Source organism: Periophthalmus magnuspinnatus, chromosome 24 (genome assembly GCF_009829125.3).
Source record: "Periophthalmus magnuspinnatus isolate fPerMag1 chromosome 24, fPerMag1.2.pri, whole genome shotgun sequence".
In the NCBI taxonomy this organism is placed as follows: domain Eukaryota; kingdom Metazoa; phylum Chordata; class Actinopteri; order Gobiiformes; family Gobiidae; genus Periophthalmus; species Periophthalmus magnuspinnatus.
This window is the reverse complement of record NC_047149.1, coordinates 17,816,618-17,836,779: the sequence shown is the minus strand read 5'-3', so window position 1 is coordinate 17,836,779 and position 20,162 is coordinate 17,816,618. Positions and strand designations below refer to the sequence as shown.

Below are 20,162 nucleotides of genomic sequence, written 5' to 3'. Positions count from 1 at the left end.
CTGTTTATTCATTCATTTAAATTATTTGAGTGCTTTGGTTTCGCAGTACACAAAACCAAACAAAATCGACTGTCAAACTGCACGCTGTTTACTTTAGCATAGATAGCACTACTGTGTTGTCTAACCTCTTGTCAGGAACGCAGTATCAGGCATGGAGGATGTAGTCTGGAGTGTGTTTTTCTTTTATATTGACGTATTATTTCCTGCCTTATCGGACTTTCTTTGAAGCCGTCTGCTGGGTCATTGCATAACCAGTTTGGCTTGTCAATATGGTATTTGTTTAGGTAACATTAGACCAAAAACTATGTACTATCAGTCAGCGTGCATCTGTCTGTCTATACCTGAGTTTCCCAAGCTGTGGTGCACTCACTCCTACTTTTTATCTTACCATGATGATGATCTTCTATCTCAATTTATTTTAGAGCCAATTTAATTACCTTTACTTGTTTAAATGTGTTACTTTAGATACCACGATCAAGTTTTATATAACAACTTTTAAAAGCAATTATGGTCCCCTTTGGGATAATTGCTCAAACTGCTTCAATCAATCAATAATTGCGAGCCCACTTCTCATAATTGATTACATGATTGCACAAATCAGAGTTCAAGCAAAACACTCCTCACTGAAAACCATGGCGGACATCAAGTGTAAACAACTTTTGAACTGAAATACTTTTGTGATCACCTTTAATAAGAGAGTGAGTTATTTCAGCTTGGGCAGCCAGACAGGACAACACTTATGCGCTCGTACTTCCTGGTTCTAGTCAGGACCCAAGCAGCAGTGTTCTGGACGTACTGCAGCTGTCTTAATGCATAATGTTTGGAGAGGCCATACATCTGTCTAACCAGTTCTTAGCTCTCATAAATGCATAAATTACGTATTTTTTTCTGGACGGAAAAGTGAAGAAGGACCACCCTGAGACAACCGATCAGCTCTCATCCCAAAGCTCATACGTAGTGACTCATATGACTCTTTTTAACAAACTTTGCAAACGATATTGTCACAAAGTTCTGCTCATCTTATGTGGAAAAGCAAAAATATTCACTTAATCTTTCAAAATAAACTTAGTACAATAAAGACATTTTTCGTTCACATTTTCTGCATTTTTGTTTCGTCAGTATCAACCTTCCTAAACTTATAAAACTCACCCGAGATTTATTTTGTTGTAAGAGTTTCTTTGCGATGCCTCATGGGTTGAAAGCATGATTTTTGTTTCATTTATTTTACTCTTAAACCCTGAACTCTTGAATACTGTGTTACAAACATTGAGGTAAACTTGTTTCTCAGTAAGATGCAGCACAGATTTATTTTAAGATGTCTACACTGGAACCTACTACTTTGGTTACATGGCACAGCTCTTCACTTTCAGGCTGATAAACGGCCTTGTAATACATCTTTTCAGTGACATAACGTGCTAACTGTATATCCGTTCATGACCTTGTATGGACAGTATACAAAATGGTTAAGCCTTCTATAGATAGTACCTTTCTCGGGCTATAAGTACTGGAAAAACTCTTGAAACGCAACGCATGTGCCTGCTGTCTGTAACTTCATTCATCAGCTCAGATAAACATCTTTCAACTCTCTACCTGCTCTGCAATCTCTTCCTTCACAATTACATGGATCATCAATGCTTCGTTAGATGATGACAGTTGCTTAGAGACAAATAGATTTTTCAACGAGTGGGTTATATAAGATTTCATTACGGTAAAACACAATTATTTGCTGTATTAAGTTAACAAAAATCCATGTGTTTAAATGAGTCACGTAAAAGTTAATCTCTTGCTTGTTATGTTGAGTGGAAATCGATAATGTAGCGTGTCGTTTATTAGGCGAGCGATCTCTAGTTTGACTTAACCCGACAGTAACTTCACTTTAGACCTGGGTTTGTTGGGAGTGGACACGTTTATTCACTTTATAAATGGAAAAAACAAACAGAAAAACTCAAATCCATACTACTTATTGTCTTTCAACTCCGTGTATTACGTAACTTTCCGGGAATTCGCCACACGATTGTCTCTCTGGAGCTGTTCACGCTTCGCCTAGAATTTTTCACAATATGGTGTTGAACATCTATCTCCATGGAGACGGCTACGGGTCAGATCTGTGGAGAAAAGAGACCACTGGCATGACGGGATTGAAGATTTCGAAGATATTTTTAGCGCTACTGAAGGAAAAAAAATGCAAGATAGATACAGTGGAAAAAAAGCAAAAAGATCTCCATAGCGACAAGCAGGTTACCGACCCCCAACAGAGAAATGACATAGTGCAACTTTATACTTAAACGACAAATAGAAACTGGAAACAAGATTAAGAACTGATGAGATTTTTCAGGACTAAGAACCGCAACTACCAATACCTAAGGGACTAATCAAAATAAAGACTTTGGGACTAATATCAAGGCTTAAGTGGTTTATTGATGGACGCTAACTACTCTGCCACTAAGCTCCCATTAAGCTACCATCAGAGTTCACCTTTACAATGTGTCTTGTTCCATTTGCTGACATTATAGTATAGCTTGGACCATTTCATTCTCTCTGAAGTCTGAAACCACTTAGGAGCCAGCACTGTGTTTTCCTTCCCCTCCTTCCTCTCTATCTACACTTACAGACAGAACATTCCCTTTAAGATGTAATGGTACAACAGGTGACAAATCGCCCTCTTCACGACACTCTTCTGTCAGACGAAGCATTGCCACATCGAGTCATTTCTGTTCCTAATCGCATTTAAAGGTTTTGTTTTGGTTCAGTGAAAATTGTATTGATTTTTATGGTTATGAAATTCGCAGTAATGGCATTAGTGGTGATTTGTGGCCACGTGAACCGTCCTCTTGAGAATGAGCGGAGTACACAAAAATGTTCACATGAATTATATTAAAAAAACAATTCAAATAAATAAATACATAAAAGTTATCTAAGTGAATAAGTTATATAAGTAAAAATAGGATTACACACGATGAGCTAACTGGTGTGAGTGAATATTTCATTAAATGTACAAAAAAAAAACAACCCTGTCTTTAGTGTCTTTAGTGTCTTTTGTGTTTCGGAAAAACCTGCGCAATTAAAAGAGAAAAGAGGTAAATTAGATGAAAGTGATTTAAAGTCAAGAGTCTGCCCCCCGCCATACACACACCAGCTGCAGGTGTGAGGGCAAAAGACACCTCCTCCTCTCCCTCACTCTCTCTTTCTCTCTCTCATTTTCTCCCTGTCTTTCTCTCTCTCACTCTCTTTCTCTCTGTTTTTCTCCCTTTCTCTCTCTCTGACTTTCTCTCTCTGTTTTTCTCTCTGTTTTTCTCTCTCCTTCTCTCTATCTCTTTCTTGCTCTTTCTCTCTCTCTTTCTCACTCTCTCTTTTTTCTCTCTATATCTCTTTCTTGCTCTTTCACTTTCTCTCTCTCTCACACACACACACACACACACACACTCTCTCTCTCCCTCCCTCTCGTGCTCTCTCTACCTCTTTCTCTCTCTCTCTTTTTCTCTGTCTCTGCTTTTTTCTCTCCTTCTCTCTTTCATTCCGTCTTTCTCTCTCTCACTGTTTCTCTCTCGCTCTGTCTTCCTCTTCCTCTCTCTTTCTCTCTCTGTTTCTCTATCTGCCTTTCTCTCCCTCTCACTCACTTTCTGTTTCTCTCTCTCTTTTTCTATCCCTTTCTCTCAGTTTCTTTCTCTCTCTCTGTCTCTGTCACACATACTCTCTCTCCCCCTCTCTTATTCTCTCCCTCTTTCTTTCTTTCTCTCTCTCACTGTTTCTCTCTCGCTCTGTCTTCCTCTTCCTCTCTTTCTCTCTCTGTTTCTCTATCTGCCTTTCTCTCTCTCGCTTTCTCTTTCTCTCTCTATTTTTCTATACCTTTCTCTGTTTTTTTCTCTCTCTCTCCCTGTCTCTGTCACACATACTCTCTCTCCCCCTCTCTCATTCTCTCCCTCTTTCTTTTTTCTTTCTCTCTCTCTCTTCCCCCCTCTTTCACTCTCTTTCTCTCTGTCTCCCTCTCTCTCTCTGATTATAATTTCCTGACATTTTAAATCTCAATATTCATCTGAAATTGCTGTAAACATCCTCACAACAAAACGCTGTGACGCCGTTGACCCTCCTGCGGACAGATAGCTGCAGATCACAGTAGCGAGTAGGAGCTTTCTTTCTTTTTTTTATGTTTTATTTTTTCATTTGTAAGTAAAGTTTATTTGTACAGAACCTTCCGCAGACAAAGAAGTCACAAAGTGCTTCACAACTCATAAAAATAACACACAATTACAACAGAGTCACTACAAAAACATGGCAGTCACAGCAGACCCTAAAAAAAAACTACTGGAACTTAAAACGCTTGACCAGATAAGATCATTTGAGTTGACTTTTGAAAACATCAACAGACTCCAGTGAACCGAAGGAGAGTGAGAGGTCGTTCTAGAGTCTGGGAGCAACAGCCTGGAAGGAGCAGGTTCTGATGTATAGATGTGTACCTAAACGACAACACGATGCTCCCGAATCCTACAAGTATCACATTAAGAAAGTAAAATTGAAGAACAAAGTAAATACAGAGCAGTGGCGGTGAAAATGAGGGTTGATTGGCGTCTCAAACATGCACGAATCACTCCAAAAACAACTTCCAGAGTGTAAATATACTATAACAACTCTGCTTTATGAGTAGGTCTAGCATAGATGATGTAACGTGTTTCATATTTCTATCTGGCTTCAAGGTCATTTGAAATAATCGTATACATTCGATAACTAAATACACGGCATTTTCTAACCCGAACAGAACCACTAAACTAAGAAACGAAGATTTATATCGTGAACTCAAGTCATTTTAATCCGGTTTATGGCGTAATCTGTTATTTTTATTACATCATCTGTTTCATTTTACAGCTCATACTCGAGTATCAACCCTTTCCTTGACCCCTCAACGCTTTCCATCTCTTAGCCCCGCCCCAAAATCTGATTATATGACCTGATGTGAAGGGAAGAGGCAGCAGCCACAGCAGCTGGGTGATGTTCTGGTTTGGGCTGACATTACTGCTGTTACGTAACCATGGTGACCTCAGGGTGCAGCCCCCCTCCCCTCCTCTCCCCTCTTCCCTTCTCCTCTCCCCTCTGTTCCTTCGCTCCTCTCTAACCCCCCCCTCCTCCCATGAGCCTCTTGGATATCTTCTGCTCAGGCTCTTGTGTCCAAACAGGCTGCTGGCACTTGTTCTTGAGGAGATTCGAGGAGAACAAAGTCAGCGTACTTAAACGGAATGGAACGAAAATATATCATCGCGTTCGCCGACCCCTAGAAAAGTCAAACCTGTCCTATGAAAGCATGGGTTAGATCTGGACAATTGCTAGTAGTGTCCTAGTCTGAAAAAAATGCAAATTAATCAGATTTCAGATGCAAAATGAAGCTGAAAGTGAATGCATTTGATCAAAAGTAGCTTATAATAGCAACATTTTCTAAAGAATCGCTTCTCCACATCGAGCGTAAGATGAAGCTTTTAAGGGGGCACTCGAGACAAAACAGATTGAGAACCTCTGGATTTAAAAATAGATGCAAACATGAGTGCGTTTTGTCATGATTGCTCAGCCAAATAGCAGAAAATACAGAACTGGAGAGGGAAAGACAAACGTGAACCAAGCGGAACTCAGTAACTCGTATTTATTTAGTGCTTTACAGATCATCGCTCTACGCCAGGACGCTATCTGTGACGAGACCGGACAGGACATTAGGGAGGTCAGCTCGGTGACCCTCCGCTCTCGTGTCTCTGTCGTACGTCAGATTCACGCAAAACAGATCAATCTTCCTGTTCCGTCTTATGTCAAAATTGTGTTCGATGTTTTTTATCTTGTCATCTTTAAAACACATCCTTTCATCAGAAATCATTTGTCCGGAAAATTAAAGGGCCTGTACCGGGTTTTTTCATTTGTTTGAGAGATTTATTGTATAAGCGTTACATGGTCCGAGAATCAGAAAAGATGCGCTTCACATGCCAAGGTTGTTAGCATGCACGTGGCAGCAAAGTTCGCTCTGAGAGTTGTGAAAAGTGCTTATAAACTCATCTCGGTGAGTAATTAGGATGCTCAGAATGCATAAGGCAAGTAAGGAATAGCATTGGGTCACTTCAAACCATTTAAAACAACAGTAAAAATCAGACAAAACGCCGTTAAATGTTTCAAAAATTGGAAGATATTATATGTTCTAGTACTGAGGCTAGTTTCACAGATTGTGCAGATTCAAATTTGAGATTCAGATTCGGATTTTGGAAGCTTCTCAAGACTCATCCTTGTTCATGATTAATACAGTAGTCACAACAGACAAATCCGTGAAGTAGTCAGCTTTATTTTTTACAATTATTCTATATGTTTTAAGGCTGTAAAAACCCTCACCACACACTTTATACACTTTTCTCAGACAGGCATTAGCATTTTCTGACATTTGTCTCTTGTTTAAACACTCTCAAAGTTCAAACCTTCGTATATTTTATCCGTCTTCGTCGAGAATCACTTTAAGTTTGTTGTTCACGTGCCTCTGCTCCAGCGGTATCTGCAGAGGCGCCTTTTTTTTACGTCCAAAGCGTTTCTGAAATTTGTCGGCGCAGAACGTTTCATCGACATTGTGGGTTTTGTCGGGGAGAAAACTCGCAAACATACAGCACTTAAGAGTCACACTGCGATCCATTTATGTAAATTCTGTACTGTACGAGAGCCACGGCACGGAGGAGAACACGCAAAAAAAATCGCAAAAGGTGAACCACGATATAGCGAGGGACCACTGTACACGTTTACCTCCATAAAAACTATTGTCACATTTGCTTCACTGTTCATTGAATCACACACTTTTTTACATCATTAACACACTGACTGGAGTAGACTAACACTATCACGTCTTATCTCTTCTGATTATCCAACTTGCACCAAGGATCTCTCCACTGCCCCTAGAAACATGGGAGGAGGAGGAGGGGGGTAAGGGGGGGTGGGCACATGGGGCGGGTCCAAGCCTCCCACCCATTTTAATACAGGACAGCTAATGCACAGTGACACGGGGCCAGTGCTCTCTGAGTTTGACGATGATGCGATGTGAAGTCAGAAACATTTCCGAAGCTCTGAGCACTTCTTCCTTCGATGGGAGCTCGAATCTGGAGCTATGCCAAATCACTGTGTCATAATGAGACCTATTTCAATCATAGTACTTACCCACGGCCAAGGGTAGTGCATGTATCAAATCAAAGGGAGTCACAGTGATAGGACTTGCCAAAATACACAGCAGGAGTCACCAAGAGGATACTCGTGTGAAACGCTGGATCGGGGGAGAAATGAAAGGGTTAAAATGTCTTGAATTCAGAATTATCTTGTTTTGAGTTGGAGGTTTTTTGTTAGCTGGTAAAAAATTTATTTTATATATTTTTTATATTTTTTTTCTAAATAAAAAATAAATATAAATAAATAAATATAAATAAATAATTGTTAATGTACATTTTTTTCTAGGAATACAGAAAAAAATATATATTACAAATCAAAATTGCAATTTTGAATTCAAGAGATGGTCAAGATTTTAGAGCTTTTTGTATTTTCTTTTTCTAAATAAAAAATTACATAAAAATAATTTAAAAAGTAATATACACATAAAAAAATAATAAGGTTTCTTGCATAACAACAGCATGAATCAGGGGAGAGAAAAAAAATCATACGAACACCCTTTGTGGCCTTTTTAACAAATATCACTCACACAATATCAGTCAAATCACTGAAACATTGTTGTTGCATAGTTGGGGCTGTGGTTTGAATGAGCAGACAGGAGCAGTGACACACACACTTTGATATACATGATGTGGGGTGACAGACGGGCGTTCTGCTGATACAGTGGACCGCAGCCCCACAGACAGAAATGCAACTAGAACAACTGCACCCAACCTGTCATAAAAACACCATTCTTGGGGCAAAAACTGTCACAAAGCCACATTTCAGATTGTCAGACTGGCTTCTGATCCTTCAAAGCTAAATACTTTATTGACTTATTGTTCAATATACAGTGTAAAAGATGGAACAATACTTTTTTGGGGTCAGTATTTATCATGGAGACTTTTTCATTGCTGTAGCTGGAAAAGTTTGGTTATTTTTCTGTACTGCAATGAGATTTGAGCTGTATAAGATTGAATTATGAACTTTTATGACTCATTATAAACACAAACTAACTACTTAACTCCTGCATTCTGTTTCTAAGGAGACCGGAAAGGTGCACTCTGCGACTTTTCTGACACCTCTCCACGGATTTGACCTGTAACTTGACCTGGTGGTGTCAGTTGCTTGCAAATACACCACCACAAATGGTTCCAAGCCAAGGTAAATAATAGTATCGCCATGGAAACAGGCAGGTGGCGGACCCTACACTAGTAAGGTTGTGTTGTGAAGCTTTAACATATTCATCAACGCAAGCCAAGTCGGAAGGTTAGTGGTTCGAATCCCACTCTCGATAGGGAGCGGTCAGAGCTACTGACATAAAGCTTGGCGGTGCGATTCCTTGATGTAAAGTACTTTTAGCGCCCATTTTCCATTTACCCTTATCTTCAAAAAGTCAGTGTCTTGAACAATGGTCTAGACACACAACAGTGCACATGTGTTTTGGAGTATTTCGGAGCCAGCTGTAAGTCAAACCTGCAAGAGTCGGAGCCAAATGTTCTTTTAAACTGTGACTTCCAGTAGTAATGGAAAGAATGAGTGTCATGTCTGTGTCGGGAAGTCGGGAAGTTACCGTCACTTTCTGATCGTAAAAGAGATCTGCTCCAACTCACACGTGTCATATGAAACAAATTATAATCACATTTATAGGCACACTTGCAAATAAGGGTTTGATGTGAATAAAAGGGACAGTTTGCTCGGCTCTAAAGCTATAGTGAGGTGAGATTGTTCGTCCAAGGTCCATGTTTGGTATGGTATGGTATGGTTTGGTGCTTTTATTTGAAACAGGGACAGTGTACAACATTACATTGACCTTAGAAAACAGGAGATATCTGGTGCCAGGTTATAGCATAAATACTAATTTCCACCTGTAGTCCCTGGACAGGCTGATGTTTAGTAAAAATAAGTTTGATGTAGATGGATGAGAAACTTGTAAATCTATGATACATATATCAAATACATCCCACATACACATCTCACATTCAAATACGACATTTCTAAAAAACATTCAGCTCACACACACTTCCATACCAAATTATTCACACACACAAACACTGAGTTTCAAATATGCAGATACTCTTTCTTTCATACACATTCACTAATGAGTGCAAATTTGCTTTGATATTAGCCATTCCTTTGTCACCTGTGCAGACCTTTGAAAAGTTTAAGTGGGATACATTTACTTTTTTACATTGAGTGTGATTATATCAGACCTTTACTGAGTTACCAAGATGGACTCCAGAGGTCACATATTGATAATTACTGTTATTCTGCTCAGACAAATGTTACTCCATGATAGAAATAAGCAGACTATGCAATACAGAGAAAAATGAATCGGTGAAATAGTCAAAGCTAATCATGTTAAGAGTAAATTGGAGTTAGATGAATGAATCATCATAAGTAAAGGAAATAACTGAGGCTCTCAGCATTATTATATTGGATTCTGACAGAGAACGGGAAAACTAAAAAGTGATTCAATTTTGCATGAGAAAAAAAATATTTGTTACAATAAAGTATGGCATAACTTACAATTTGTTCAAGTGAGTCCTACATGGACCTGTACAGTGTTGGAAGGGAAAGTACATGCAGTGAGTTATTGTACTGTTTGACTTTTCCTTCACTACATTTGAGAGCAGGTATATGTACTTTATACTACACTATATTTTTTGAACAGGACTGAAAAGTAAAAAGTATTTTTCATATGATTTGAAGGGTTATTTTTATCATGTTCGTAGTAACATCCTCACTAAAGTTTTCAAGACATCGAGCTTCAGCTTTGAGCAAACAAAAATAAATATTTGTATGATTTTTATTACTATAGTTGACCAAAATATGTATATATTTTTTAATCAGTATCACTATATTTAACACTTGAAATACTTGTACTTTTCACTCTTAAAGTACATTTTAAAATGGGCACTTAAATACTTTTACTTTTTTCATGTGATACTTTTACTTTTACTTAAGTAACTTTTTTACCAATGTATCTGTACTTTTACTTAAGTAACAACATTGACTACTTCATCCACCACTAGTTTTGTACAACTCATAGGTGTTTTCAGAATATTTTTAATAGTTAAACTGTGAATAAATGAAACCAGGATGTCCTTGGTCAATGATATTCTGTGTTTAGTTACATCATAGTTGATTATTTTGCCCAAAAGTGAAGTGGTCCATGGTTTAAAGACCTGCTACTCTTAATGTTAATATTTGACTATGTAGTGTGCTCTGTGGTCGTCTCATTTACATGTTTACAATGAGAGACAGGACAGAAGAGCTTTGCTCTTTAGTCAAGTATCATATAATGGTGTTTTGTAACCAGCAACAGTAGACTGGTCCTGGACTCTACACGATTAAGTGCCCAATTTACTCTACTTATTTGGATATGTTTTCCACAAGCAGTTCATGAGCTCTTCTGTTTCATTGTGATATAAAGAGTACATGCAGTTATGAAAGAAAAGAGGACTAGTGCCTAAATGAGAGGGACAAATAGTAACCCTCTATGACGTATGTGGAGTATAAACTCCACTGTAAAGAGTGTTCAGGATAAGACAAAGGTTATGGTGATTCCAGGGTCATTGACAGACAGGGCTCAGGTAATGTTCATATTATACAGTGATATGACCATCATATGAGAGGAGCACCCAGTAACCTCACTGTTAGCGTCACTACTTCCTGTCCAGTTTTAGTCTGAGGTTTTTGCTGAGTCATGCTAACATGAATAAATGTTTAAAGATGAGGCGGTGGAGAGGGAGCTGTAGGTGGATGTCACTGACAACATGCAGAAAACTACACAAATAAAATGAATAGTTCACCTGACGACACTGCTGTGTTTAGAAAGAGGCATGTTTGTGCCTTAATACTTAATGCTTTTGAGGCATAATAAATAGGCCATTAAAACAAATAATAAATAGAAATATTAAAACTGAAGTACTGTACATATAAAATAATTGGGTAATCTTTTAAAAATGTTAATAGGTTATTTATTTTTATGTTTTCTAGCTAGTGTGCTGCTGTGCATAAAGTCTTTTATAGCACAACAACAAAAACACAGTGCTTCACAGAAAACTATGAAAACACCACAGAGCTATGTGAAAGTATTAAAGTATCCTCTATTGGTCCGCTTTGCTCAGCCAATACCAATGTTTATCTAGCTGTTGTGACCCAAAATGGATATTTGCTGATATCAGTATCAATATTTGAAAAACAAAATAGAAATCATTTGCATGTGGAGTTCCAAGTTCTTTTTGTTAAAACTATTCCAAAATCTGTTGTACTTTTTATGACGCTCGTGTAAACGTACATCCCTCCTTTGGCTTCATTACATCTGTATTTACATTAGAAATAGAAAATAATCAGCAGATATGAGGACATTTTTACCAATAGGAGTATTCTGATTCACTTATTCCTAGACACAACGCACAATATAAGTATGAAAAACATGAGCGTGGTGATATTGTTGACACAGAGGGGTTCATGTAAAGAAAGTCAATTAGCCTGATTGTGGTGGTCAGGCTGGAGAGTAGACTTACTGGAGCTTAAACTCAGAGTTAATGAGGTTAAATGCTGTTTCTTCACTGACACCGGCTGTTAGTGTGACGCACGACACCAAAATCCATCGACCTATTTGTCTATGCACAATATGTACAGAAATTTTATGAGTAGTGCGATGATTACTCTGAGAAGAAACGCAAATATTTCAAATAATAGTGACATTATTAGTTATTCACTTTCATTTCAAGTTGTATTGATCTTTCTGAATGAAAATTGAATGCTAATTTGACGTGAACAATAAGATAAAGTACTCAAATTGAAGTCATATACTGCGTTTCAAACAAATCACACTTTTATTTGTGCAACTGTTTTATTTTATTCATGTTTCTCCAGCATGACACCAATATTAAAGGTTCAATGTGTCACTGTTTTTGATGGAGAGTTTAGATCACTTGTGTCTTATTTTTCACTGAGATGTTACTGCTTAGCCTGAAATGTTCCATATGGCATTTAACTTGACCCCACCAGGTTACGATAAAGGTCTGCGGAGAGGTGACCCTGCTCACAGTAAGAATGCATGTTTTGGGGCAATGAAAATACCTGTAAATTACTAAATGCAAATTGTTTAGTGTGATATTGCATGACATTTCCAGAAAAGCAATAACATCTCCATGGAAACAAGAAGGATATTGATTGTCCCACACCACCATAAAAGTTTCTTAGTGCACCTTTAAGCATGATATTGCATTTTCTCCTGCAAACATTGACATATGACTTTAAAGCCACCTCTTCAAGAACGTCGTCATTAAAATGCATGTCGGTTTAAAGGTGACACTTTTAAATGATTAAATCTTGTATCCTCGTATCTGCTTTGATTATGCAATTATAAGCCCTGTCATATATGTTTAATCTGGTCTCTGTTTGAGGACGATGAAAGAGCCACGTAAGCACTCCAGTAATAAGATTATTGCCCAGTGATTTTAATAACTAATTACATTTGTCAGCAGGTGATCTTTGAAGTGTGTTACGTAACAGGGCGATGTCAGGGGGTCTGATCTGTGTACACCATAGCCCCATCATGAATTATTCTGCTCCTCAAAGACGGCACCAGGCTCAGAGGAGGATCTGCTCCATGGAAGGAGATACTTGGGAAACAGGAATCCAAACCAGGTCCAAGTCCAGACTCAGACAATGACAAATTCATGGGGGATTTGCAAGTTTTCCACTCAATCAAAATAACGATGGCTCTAAATAAACCAGGGCTGTTCTCAGTGACTGATTTAAATTTACAATAGCATACTTTCCATTAAGCGCTCTACACTGGGACTTGTTACACTGGTTGTTATTGTTAAAAAGTGGTTTGACTGAGAGCTTTTGGCTATTTAAAATGACGCCCATACCGTAGTAAAATCATTGCTTCACAGATATGTTTAATGGCAGACTAAAGAGAAATAATTAAGTAAATAATAATAATAAACAGCTGGAAGACCCCCACCAGGAAGCTGCATAGTGCATCTTTAAGTTATCAAATCAAACTCAGTCAGAATAAAAATGACACTGTCAGAACAAAATTTCTTCTATAAGTTATACAAGTACAGTTGCATTGCATGTTGCATTTTCATCAGTGCTGGAGATGAACCAAATTATCCTTAGGCTTGAACCAGACATGTCACCTTTACTCTGTTAACCTTTTCATTGCCTCTGATCCAGTTGAGCTGTAGCTGGTTCCCATGGACACTTCACACATAGTCCAACCCTCTTCATACTCAAATATTACTACTCACTACAATATAGACTGAAATACAGTGGCTGTTTAAGTCCACTTGCTGCATTGGCCAGATTTTGATGTTATGCCATATTTGTAAATCACAGGCTATTTAATTATTTTTACATGCAATTTATTTGAGCTACTGTGTTGCAAGTTCGAAAATTATTTATTATTATAGCCAGGATCTCTCTAGGTATCTTGATTTTGACTGCGAATGTGCTTTCACAAATCTTTTGTCAAACCTTGGTGTTTATTAAAGGCTACATAATCTTGTCTATTGGTGCCCTCTGCTGGTTATCTTTGAAAATGCATTAATTTTCTCCAATCAATATGAATGAAGCAATCAGTTTTGAGTCTTTAGTCAACATATTCTGAGAAGTTTGGATTATAGTTTAAAATACAAGGAATAACACCCAGAAAATAACTAATCATTTAAATGTTTTAATTGTATTTTTTTCCCCAGATTTTTATGTTTATTTTATGAATATTTTTCCCCTTGCTCCAGCCATTAAAACAACAACAACAAGTAAACAAACAACAAAGCAAAAAAAAAATAAAATAATAATAATAATAATAATAATAATAATAATAATAATAATAATAATAATAATAATAATAATAATAATAATAATAATAATAATAAATAAAAAGCAGCGCGCCTTTTACGCACCGTGATGACGCAATACGCAGAGTCAGCTGACTCCGGGCGGTCATGTGGTATTTACAGCAGAGAGTACCCCAAAATCTAAGCACAATCCTGGGTCAGAGCTCACAAAAACACCCGGGATCGGCTCCTGTCTTCTCCCTTTGTCCCACTCTGACTTTTAACCATGGCCTGGACAAACTACCAACTGTTTTTAGCCGGACTTATGCTAACAACCGGCTCTATCAACACTTTATCGGCGAAGTAAGTATTTTTTCTCAACGTGTTTACATCTGTTTGAGAGTCATGCCTTTGTTGTTAGCTTAAATGGGTTTCATGTGTACTCGTGGCCATTGTCCAGCATTGATTTTAGAAGTGAATCTATGTCTTATTCAACATGCATTTACTGTTTTTAGGTTGTTACAAAGTTGTTACACGGACATTAGCACTAGCCACATTGATATAGCTACACGTTGGCAGTGGCAGCACAATAGACTAGTACCTTTTAGGCGGTTTAAAGGAGAGTCTGATAGGTATTCCTCAAGAGAAAATAAGATAACAAGAATCCTTATCTCAACCCAAATATTCTAAAGATAGTGTATCACTGCAAGAAAGCTCTGCAGCCTCTTCCAGTCAATGCCTTTGTTGTCAGGAATTACACTTTTCAGAACTGAGATATCAAAAAGACCATTTCTCCAAATCCCACCATTTACTACAGTTAAACAACACCTAGAAACACAAGGTAATACACCTTATGAAACTGCAGTAACACAACTGTGTGCATAAGTCACTTCATGTGAGACAACTTTCTTAATTTTTACACAGCTTTTCACCATTACTCTTGTATTTTGCTTACATTTCTTGGCCAAACATATTACAAATCTTCATATTCTCCAGATATCATCTAAAATATTGTGTACATTGTTTCTGTGGTCAGCTAACAATGACACTTCTTACATTGCATGCCACCGTTTTTAAAATATTTAAATTTTTGCCTTCCACATCCTCTAAAGTGCACCGTCACAGCTGTAAAATCTGATATTCAGCTGATTAACTTCTGCAATAATCTGATATGTCAGAGTTTCCTAGTCCTTGAGGTTTGTCTAACTGAAAGTTCAAATGACTTTAAAATGCAACATGCACTGGTGAGTCAGAGTGTACAAGTTGTGTCTTGTTCCTCTATACAAAATCAGGTAGAGTTTCTCATTGGCTGGACATCTAAATCCAGTTGTGCTTGTAGAAGTCTACTTGAGTTTCCTGAGTGATTTTGAAGAGGCTGATTCATCACTTTTAAATGCACATTCCCTTAAACAGTGTTCTGAGTCAGACAGGCTCACATGACCACTGTCTATAAAAGCCAATGCAATTATGCAATGATAAGCACTTCAGTAAAATAAAAATAAAAATGTGACTTTAAAATTGCATATAGAATTTACAGAACTTGGTTCATTTTGCAAAGAAATTAAAAAAAAAAAGAAATGTTAATTCCATGTTATTAATACAAGAGAAAGTGAAAGCATTTTTTGTATTTGCATTTGTAACTGGTTTTATATAACTAGTTTTGTGTATATATGTATTTTCCATTATAACTTTCTAAAATATGTTAAGCACACATTTTTCTGTCATGTCTTTTTCAGGTGGGCGGACATGTTTGAAGCAAAGGGTTGTGGAAAAAATGCTGAACTACACAGTTTTTCTCATCCATTTTTACAGGTATTGCATAAAAAACCTTTGTCATTTTGTCTGGTGATTAAGATTATGATGGCTTGTCAGACTTTGTTTTTGTTTAAAGATAATAGATATTATTATAACCTGCAGATTGTCTCCCTTGTCTTGTGTAGGCAGTGGGTATGTTTCTGGGAGAGTTCTGCTGTCTGGCCGTGTTCTACCTGCTCCTGTGTCAGGACCGGCGCAGACCCATTTCTCAGATGAACCCAGGCCAGAGCTTCAACCCTCTGCTCTTTTTCCCTCCAGCCATGTGTGATATGACCGCCACCTCCATCATGTATGTGGGTAAGTATAACATAACCCCAACAATATCTTTACCAAAAAAGTAATGAAAAACATTGAACATTGTATTTTATGGTGTGACATAATTACATAGCAGAAGTCCACTAACTGCTGGCCTTTATGTATATATTATTGCTTTCAGTAACTAGAAGTGTTTTTTTGAATTGCTAAAAACTTTGGAAAAATATGCACTCCTATTGTGATACCTAATGCCATACTTTGTAACATACCAGGCAAAGGAATAATATTTCAAAAAAGACAACCAGGTGGTAGACCACCAGAAAATGTATATATTACACATTTATGTTGAATTAACTAACCTTTTGCATATTCTACTACAGTTGTCCCTCACTATAACGCGATTCATCTTTCGTGGCTTCGATGTTTCACAATTTTTTTTGTGCAATTCTGCATACTTTTTTTATAGCCGATAAACACACATTGTGTTCTGCGTCTTGATTGGCCAAGGGACTGTAGACCATTGTCAATCAATGACCTTCGTGCCTTAAAACATATATAATAATTGTAAGAAATAAAGCTGACTACGTCGTGGATTTCACCCGTTGAGGGTTATTATTAGAACGTAACCCCCACGATAAACGAAGGACCACTGTATTCCCCATACCTACAGTGAACATTTTACACCTTTAAATAACGGATTACTATCTTTCAGCTCTGAACATGACGAGTGCGTCCAGTTTCCAGATGCTCCGGGGAGCTGTGATCATCTTCACCGGGCTGCTGTCAGTGGCATTTTTGGGCAGGAAGCTGGTTACGAGTCAGTGGGTTGGGATCCTCATCACCATATTAGGTCTGGTCATTGTGGGGCTTGCCGATTTTGTCAGTGGCAACAGGGATGATTCGCACAAACTCAGCGATGTTATCACAGGTGAAGAATAATCATGTAATTTAATAATTGCATGTCGAAAAAAGATTCATGTTAACAGTAAAGTCCCTCTGCTTGTTAATACAATAGTTTATTTACCTGTCGCTTTGTTTCTTCCTGTTTTTGACCAGGTGACCTGTTGATTATCATGGCTCAAATTATAGCTGCTGTTCAAATGGTTTTAGAAGAAAAATTTGTCTACAAACATGATGTACACCCACTGAGAGCTGTGGGCACTGAAGGTACAATCTCATTTTCATTTTATTTACACTATTTATACTTTGAATATACTATAGATATAATGTATTGTGCTGATTTATTGCCATATCAGAACCCTGTCTGTGTAATCCCTCACTTGTACGGTATGATCCATAGCAAAAGAAATATTCTGTCAACTGGACAAAATGTTTTTTGGCTGAAGATGTCTCGCTGCTCATCCAAGGAGCTTCTTCAATTCAGCCACATTGCTATTGGACATTGCCTTGCTATGAAAGCAGAGGCCTGAACAATTAGGCAAAATATGCCTCAGTTCACACTTCGTGTAGCTCAGTAGACCTAGCTAAGAAAAAGAAACTGTAAACAAAAGCTCATCCCTTCAGACAGATATAAGGCAGGGTCCACCAGCAATCTGACCAGAACTGAATAAGCCACTTGGATGAGTGGCAAAATGTTTTCACTCTAAATTATAGCATTCTTTCTAATATTCTCTTCATATGTTTCAGGGTTTTTTGGCTTCTTTGTGCTGTCTATCCTGCTCATTCCCATGTATTTCATTCCTGTTGGGAGCTTTTCGGGCAATCCTCGTCAAGTTTTGGAAGACGCCCTGGATGCCTTTTGCCAAATCGGACACAAGCCCCTCATCATCTTGGCTCTGCTCGGAAACACGGTCAGCATCGCTTTCTTCAACTTTGCGGGTATCAGCGTCACCAAAGAAATAAGTGCCACTACAAGAATGGTCCTGGACAGCCTCCGTACTTTAGTCATTTGGGCGGTTAGCTTAGCACTGGGGTGGGAGCACTTCCACGGACTACAGGTGCTAGGCTTTCTGGTGCTTCTTCTGGGCACAGCTTTGTACAATGGACTGCACCGCCCCATAATGGCCAGAATACCATGTTGTGCTTCACTCGCTGGAGAAGAGGAGCAGACCAGTGAAGAAGAAAGGGAAAGGCTGCTAAATGGAGATGTAAGGGACCAGAGCTAAGTTTTTATCAATGAACTTCTATGATATTTTCCACAGAGATGACACATCATGTCAATGTTATCTGTATTTGTATTCATAAATTAGATTTTTTAAGTTTTAATTTGGGGGCTTTAAGATTGCATGCTGCATTGTCTTTACTTATTTCTGTAAAATCATTTATCCAACTACTCCAAACACTACTTGACTAGATTTACACTTGTAAGGGCATTAAAGCTACAACCCATAATTAGACTACCTGACCTGGCGATGTTGCATTCTCACATATCACCACTAGATGTTATGTAAATTGCTGCTTTGGTTTGACAGAGGAAGAGCAGAGCTCACCGATGAGCCTGAACAAAGGCCTGGTGAGGGAAACTTACAGATGGTAACTTTAAGGCAAAATTCATACATGTAAATCATACATTGTAAATTAAGGACAAATGATTTGCATCAACTTACAATCAATTTTATCCCAAGGAAGTCAACAGGAACTGATGGGATTATTATTATTGTTATTATTTTTAATGTTTTTACCAACTGTGAGTCTGTAGCATCTTGACCTTTTTAAACTACAATGTCCAAACTCAAATAACTGACAAGATCCCAACATAGATTTAAATGAATTAACCTTGTTGTAGGGCATTGAATTCTCTATTATAACTTTACTTATATACATAATTTTTCAATTGCCTACATGCAAAGTGTGTACTCAAGCCGCAGGTGGCAAAATCATAATCACAGACTCTGTAACTGCATACAAAGTAATGTATAAAAAAGGTCACGCATACTGTTTTACTTTTTAATTGTTTTAGTTTAATATGATGTGCACTATCTGCCAATTCACTGCCACAGACAGGTTTCTGTGCCCTGTAATGTGTTAGGATTGTATCTAATGTATATCTCTGTACATACTGTTTTATGAACTTTTGTATGTACGTAAATGATCAGTGGTACATCTTAAAAGGGAACTGGGATTAAATACATCCTGACTACTTTCTAGTAATGAGTCTTTTGTTCCACTGAATGAGTGACGTCAATGTTATAGGAAGATATTAGAGGCAATCCACCTCCAGATCTTTTATCTCTTGAAAACATTTTTAATTTCATTTTGTCAAATGCAATACTTTAAAATGACTATATTTTGCTCTCAGTATAAGATGTGATATTCTTTCTCTTGATTGTACTTTCAAAAAGGAACTTCAATTAACTCTGGGTTAATCTCCCCTGAGATGAACAACACAGGTTTTTTTTTCACTAAAAAAGTTTGGAGCAGAGTTAAAAAAAAAAAAAAAAAAAAAAAGATCCCATAAAAGAGGATTCATTGAGACTTCCATCTTAGAGGGACAGGAAGTCATGTGACTGTAGATGAGGTTAATAAATATGGAGGAGCATGTTGTTTAATCAGTTTATCCTTTTTTTAGAATGAAGATTCAAATAATATTACTTTAAAGGTCTACTGCAGCCTACTTAGATAAAAAAAAACAAAAAAACAAACAAACATTGAAATATGATTAAAAAGTTAAAAAATTTAAAGAATTGAAATCTAATTAGCTAATTACCATGTTGATGTTGAAAAGTGAACATGAATTAAGTTGAATAAAGAATGATCCATGAATCAAATGATTTGCACTTTCCAACACACTTTAGTGCAGAAGAAGATAAAAGATCAGGCTTGTTAGCCATTTGAGTGAAATAAGTTTGAATGACTGCAAGTCAAATAATGAAATTCTTGTTAACAGGCTCATATTACACTGTTATGTTTTACTGTTGTTTCCACATTAAAAACATATCTGGAGTTTTATTTAGTTTCATTCACACATGTTTGACACACAAACCCTGAATATTTAGGCTGAGTTCTTCTCTCAAACAGAAAACACAGTACCACCTTGTGATGTCATGTGGCAGTACAGAAATTGCTCCACTGTGTTTGTAAAATCCATACACCTTCACTAAAATCATTTGGATAATTTCAGCCTTGGAAATACCAATATCTACTGAGCAAAAGGTAAAAGCTAACTGTTAACTTGAAAACAAC

General features: G+C 37.4%; 1 protein-coding gene across 1 annotated transcript; it reads left to right on the top strand.

Annotated features, from left to right (window-relative positions):
- Window positions 1–8,344: 8,344 nt before the first annotated feature.
- slc35f6 (solute carrier family 35 member F6) lies at window positions 8,345–19,090 on the top strand. The gene is made up of 7 exons (XM_033991208.2): window positions 8,345–8,354; window positions 14,149–14,312; window positions 15,686–15,761; window positions 15,890–16,061; window positions 16,732–16,947; window positions 17,076–17,186; window positions 17,667–19,090. Exons 2-7 carry the CDS (start codon window positions 14,236–14,238, stop codon window positions 18,143–18,145), a joined length of 1,131 nt encoding a protein of 376 aa, XP_033847099.1. The 5' UTR covers window positions 8,345–8,354; window positions 14,149–14,235; the 3' UTR covers window positions 18,146–19,090.
- The last annotated feature ends 1,072 nt before the right edge of the window (window positions 19,091–20,162 follow it).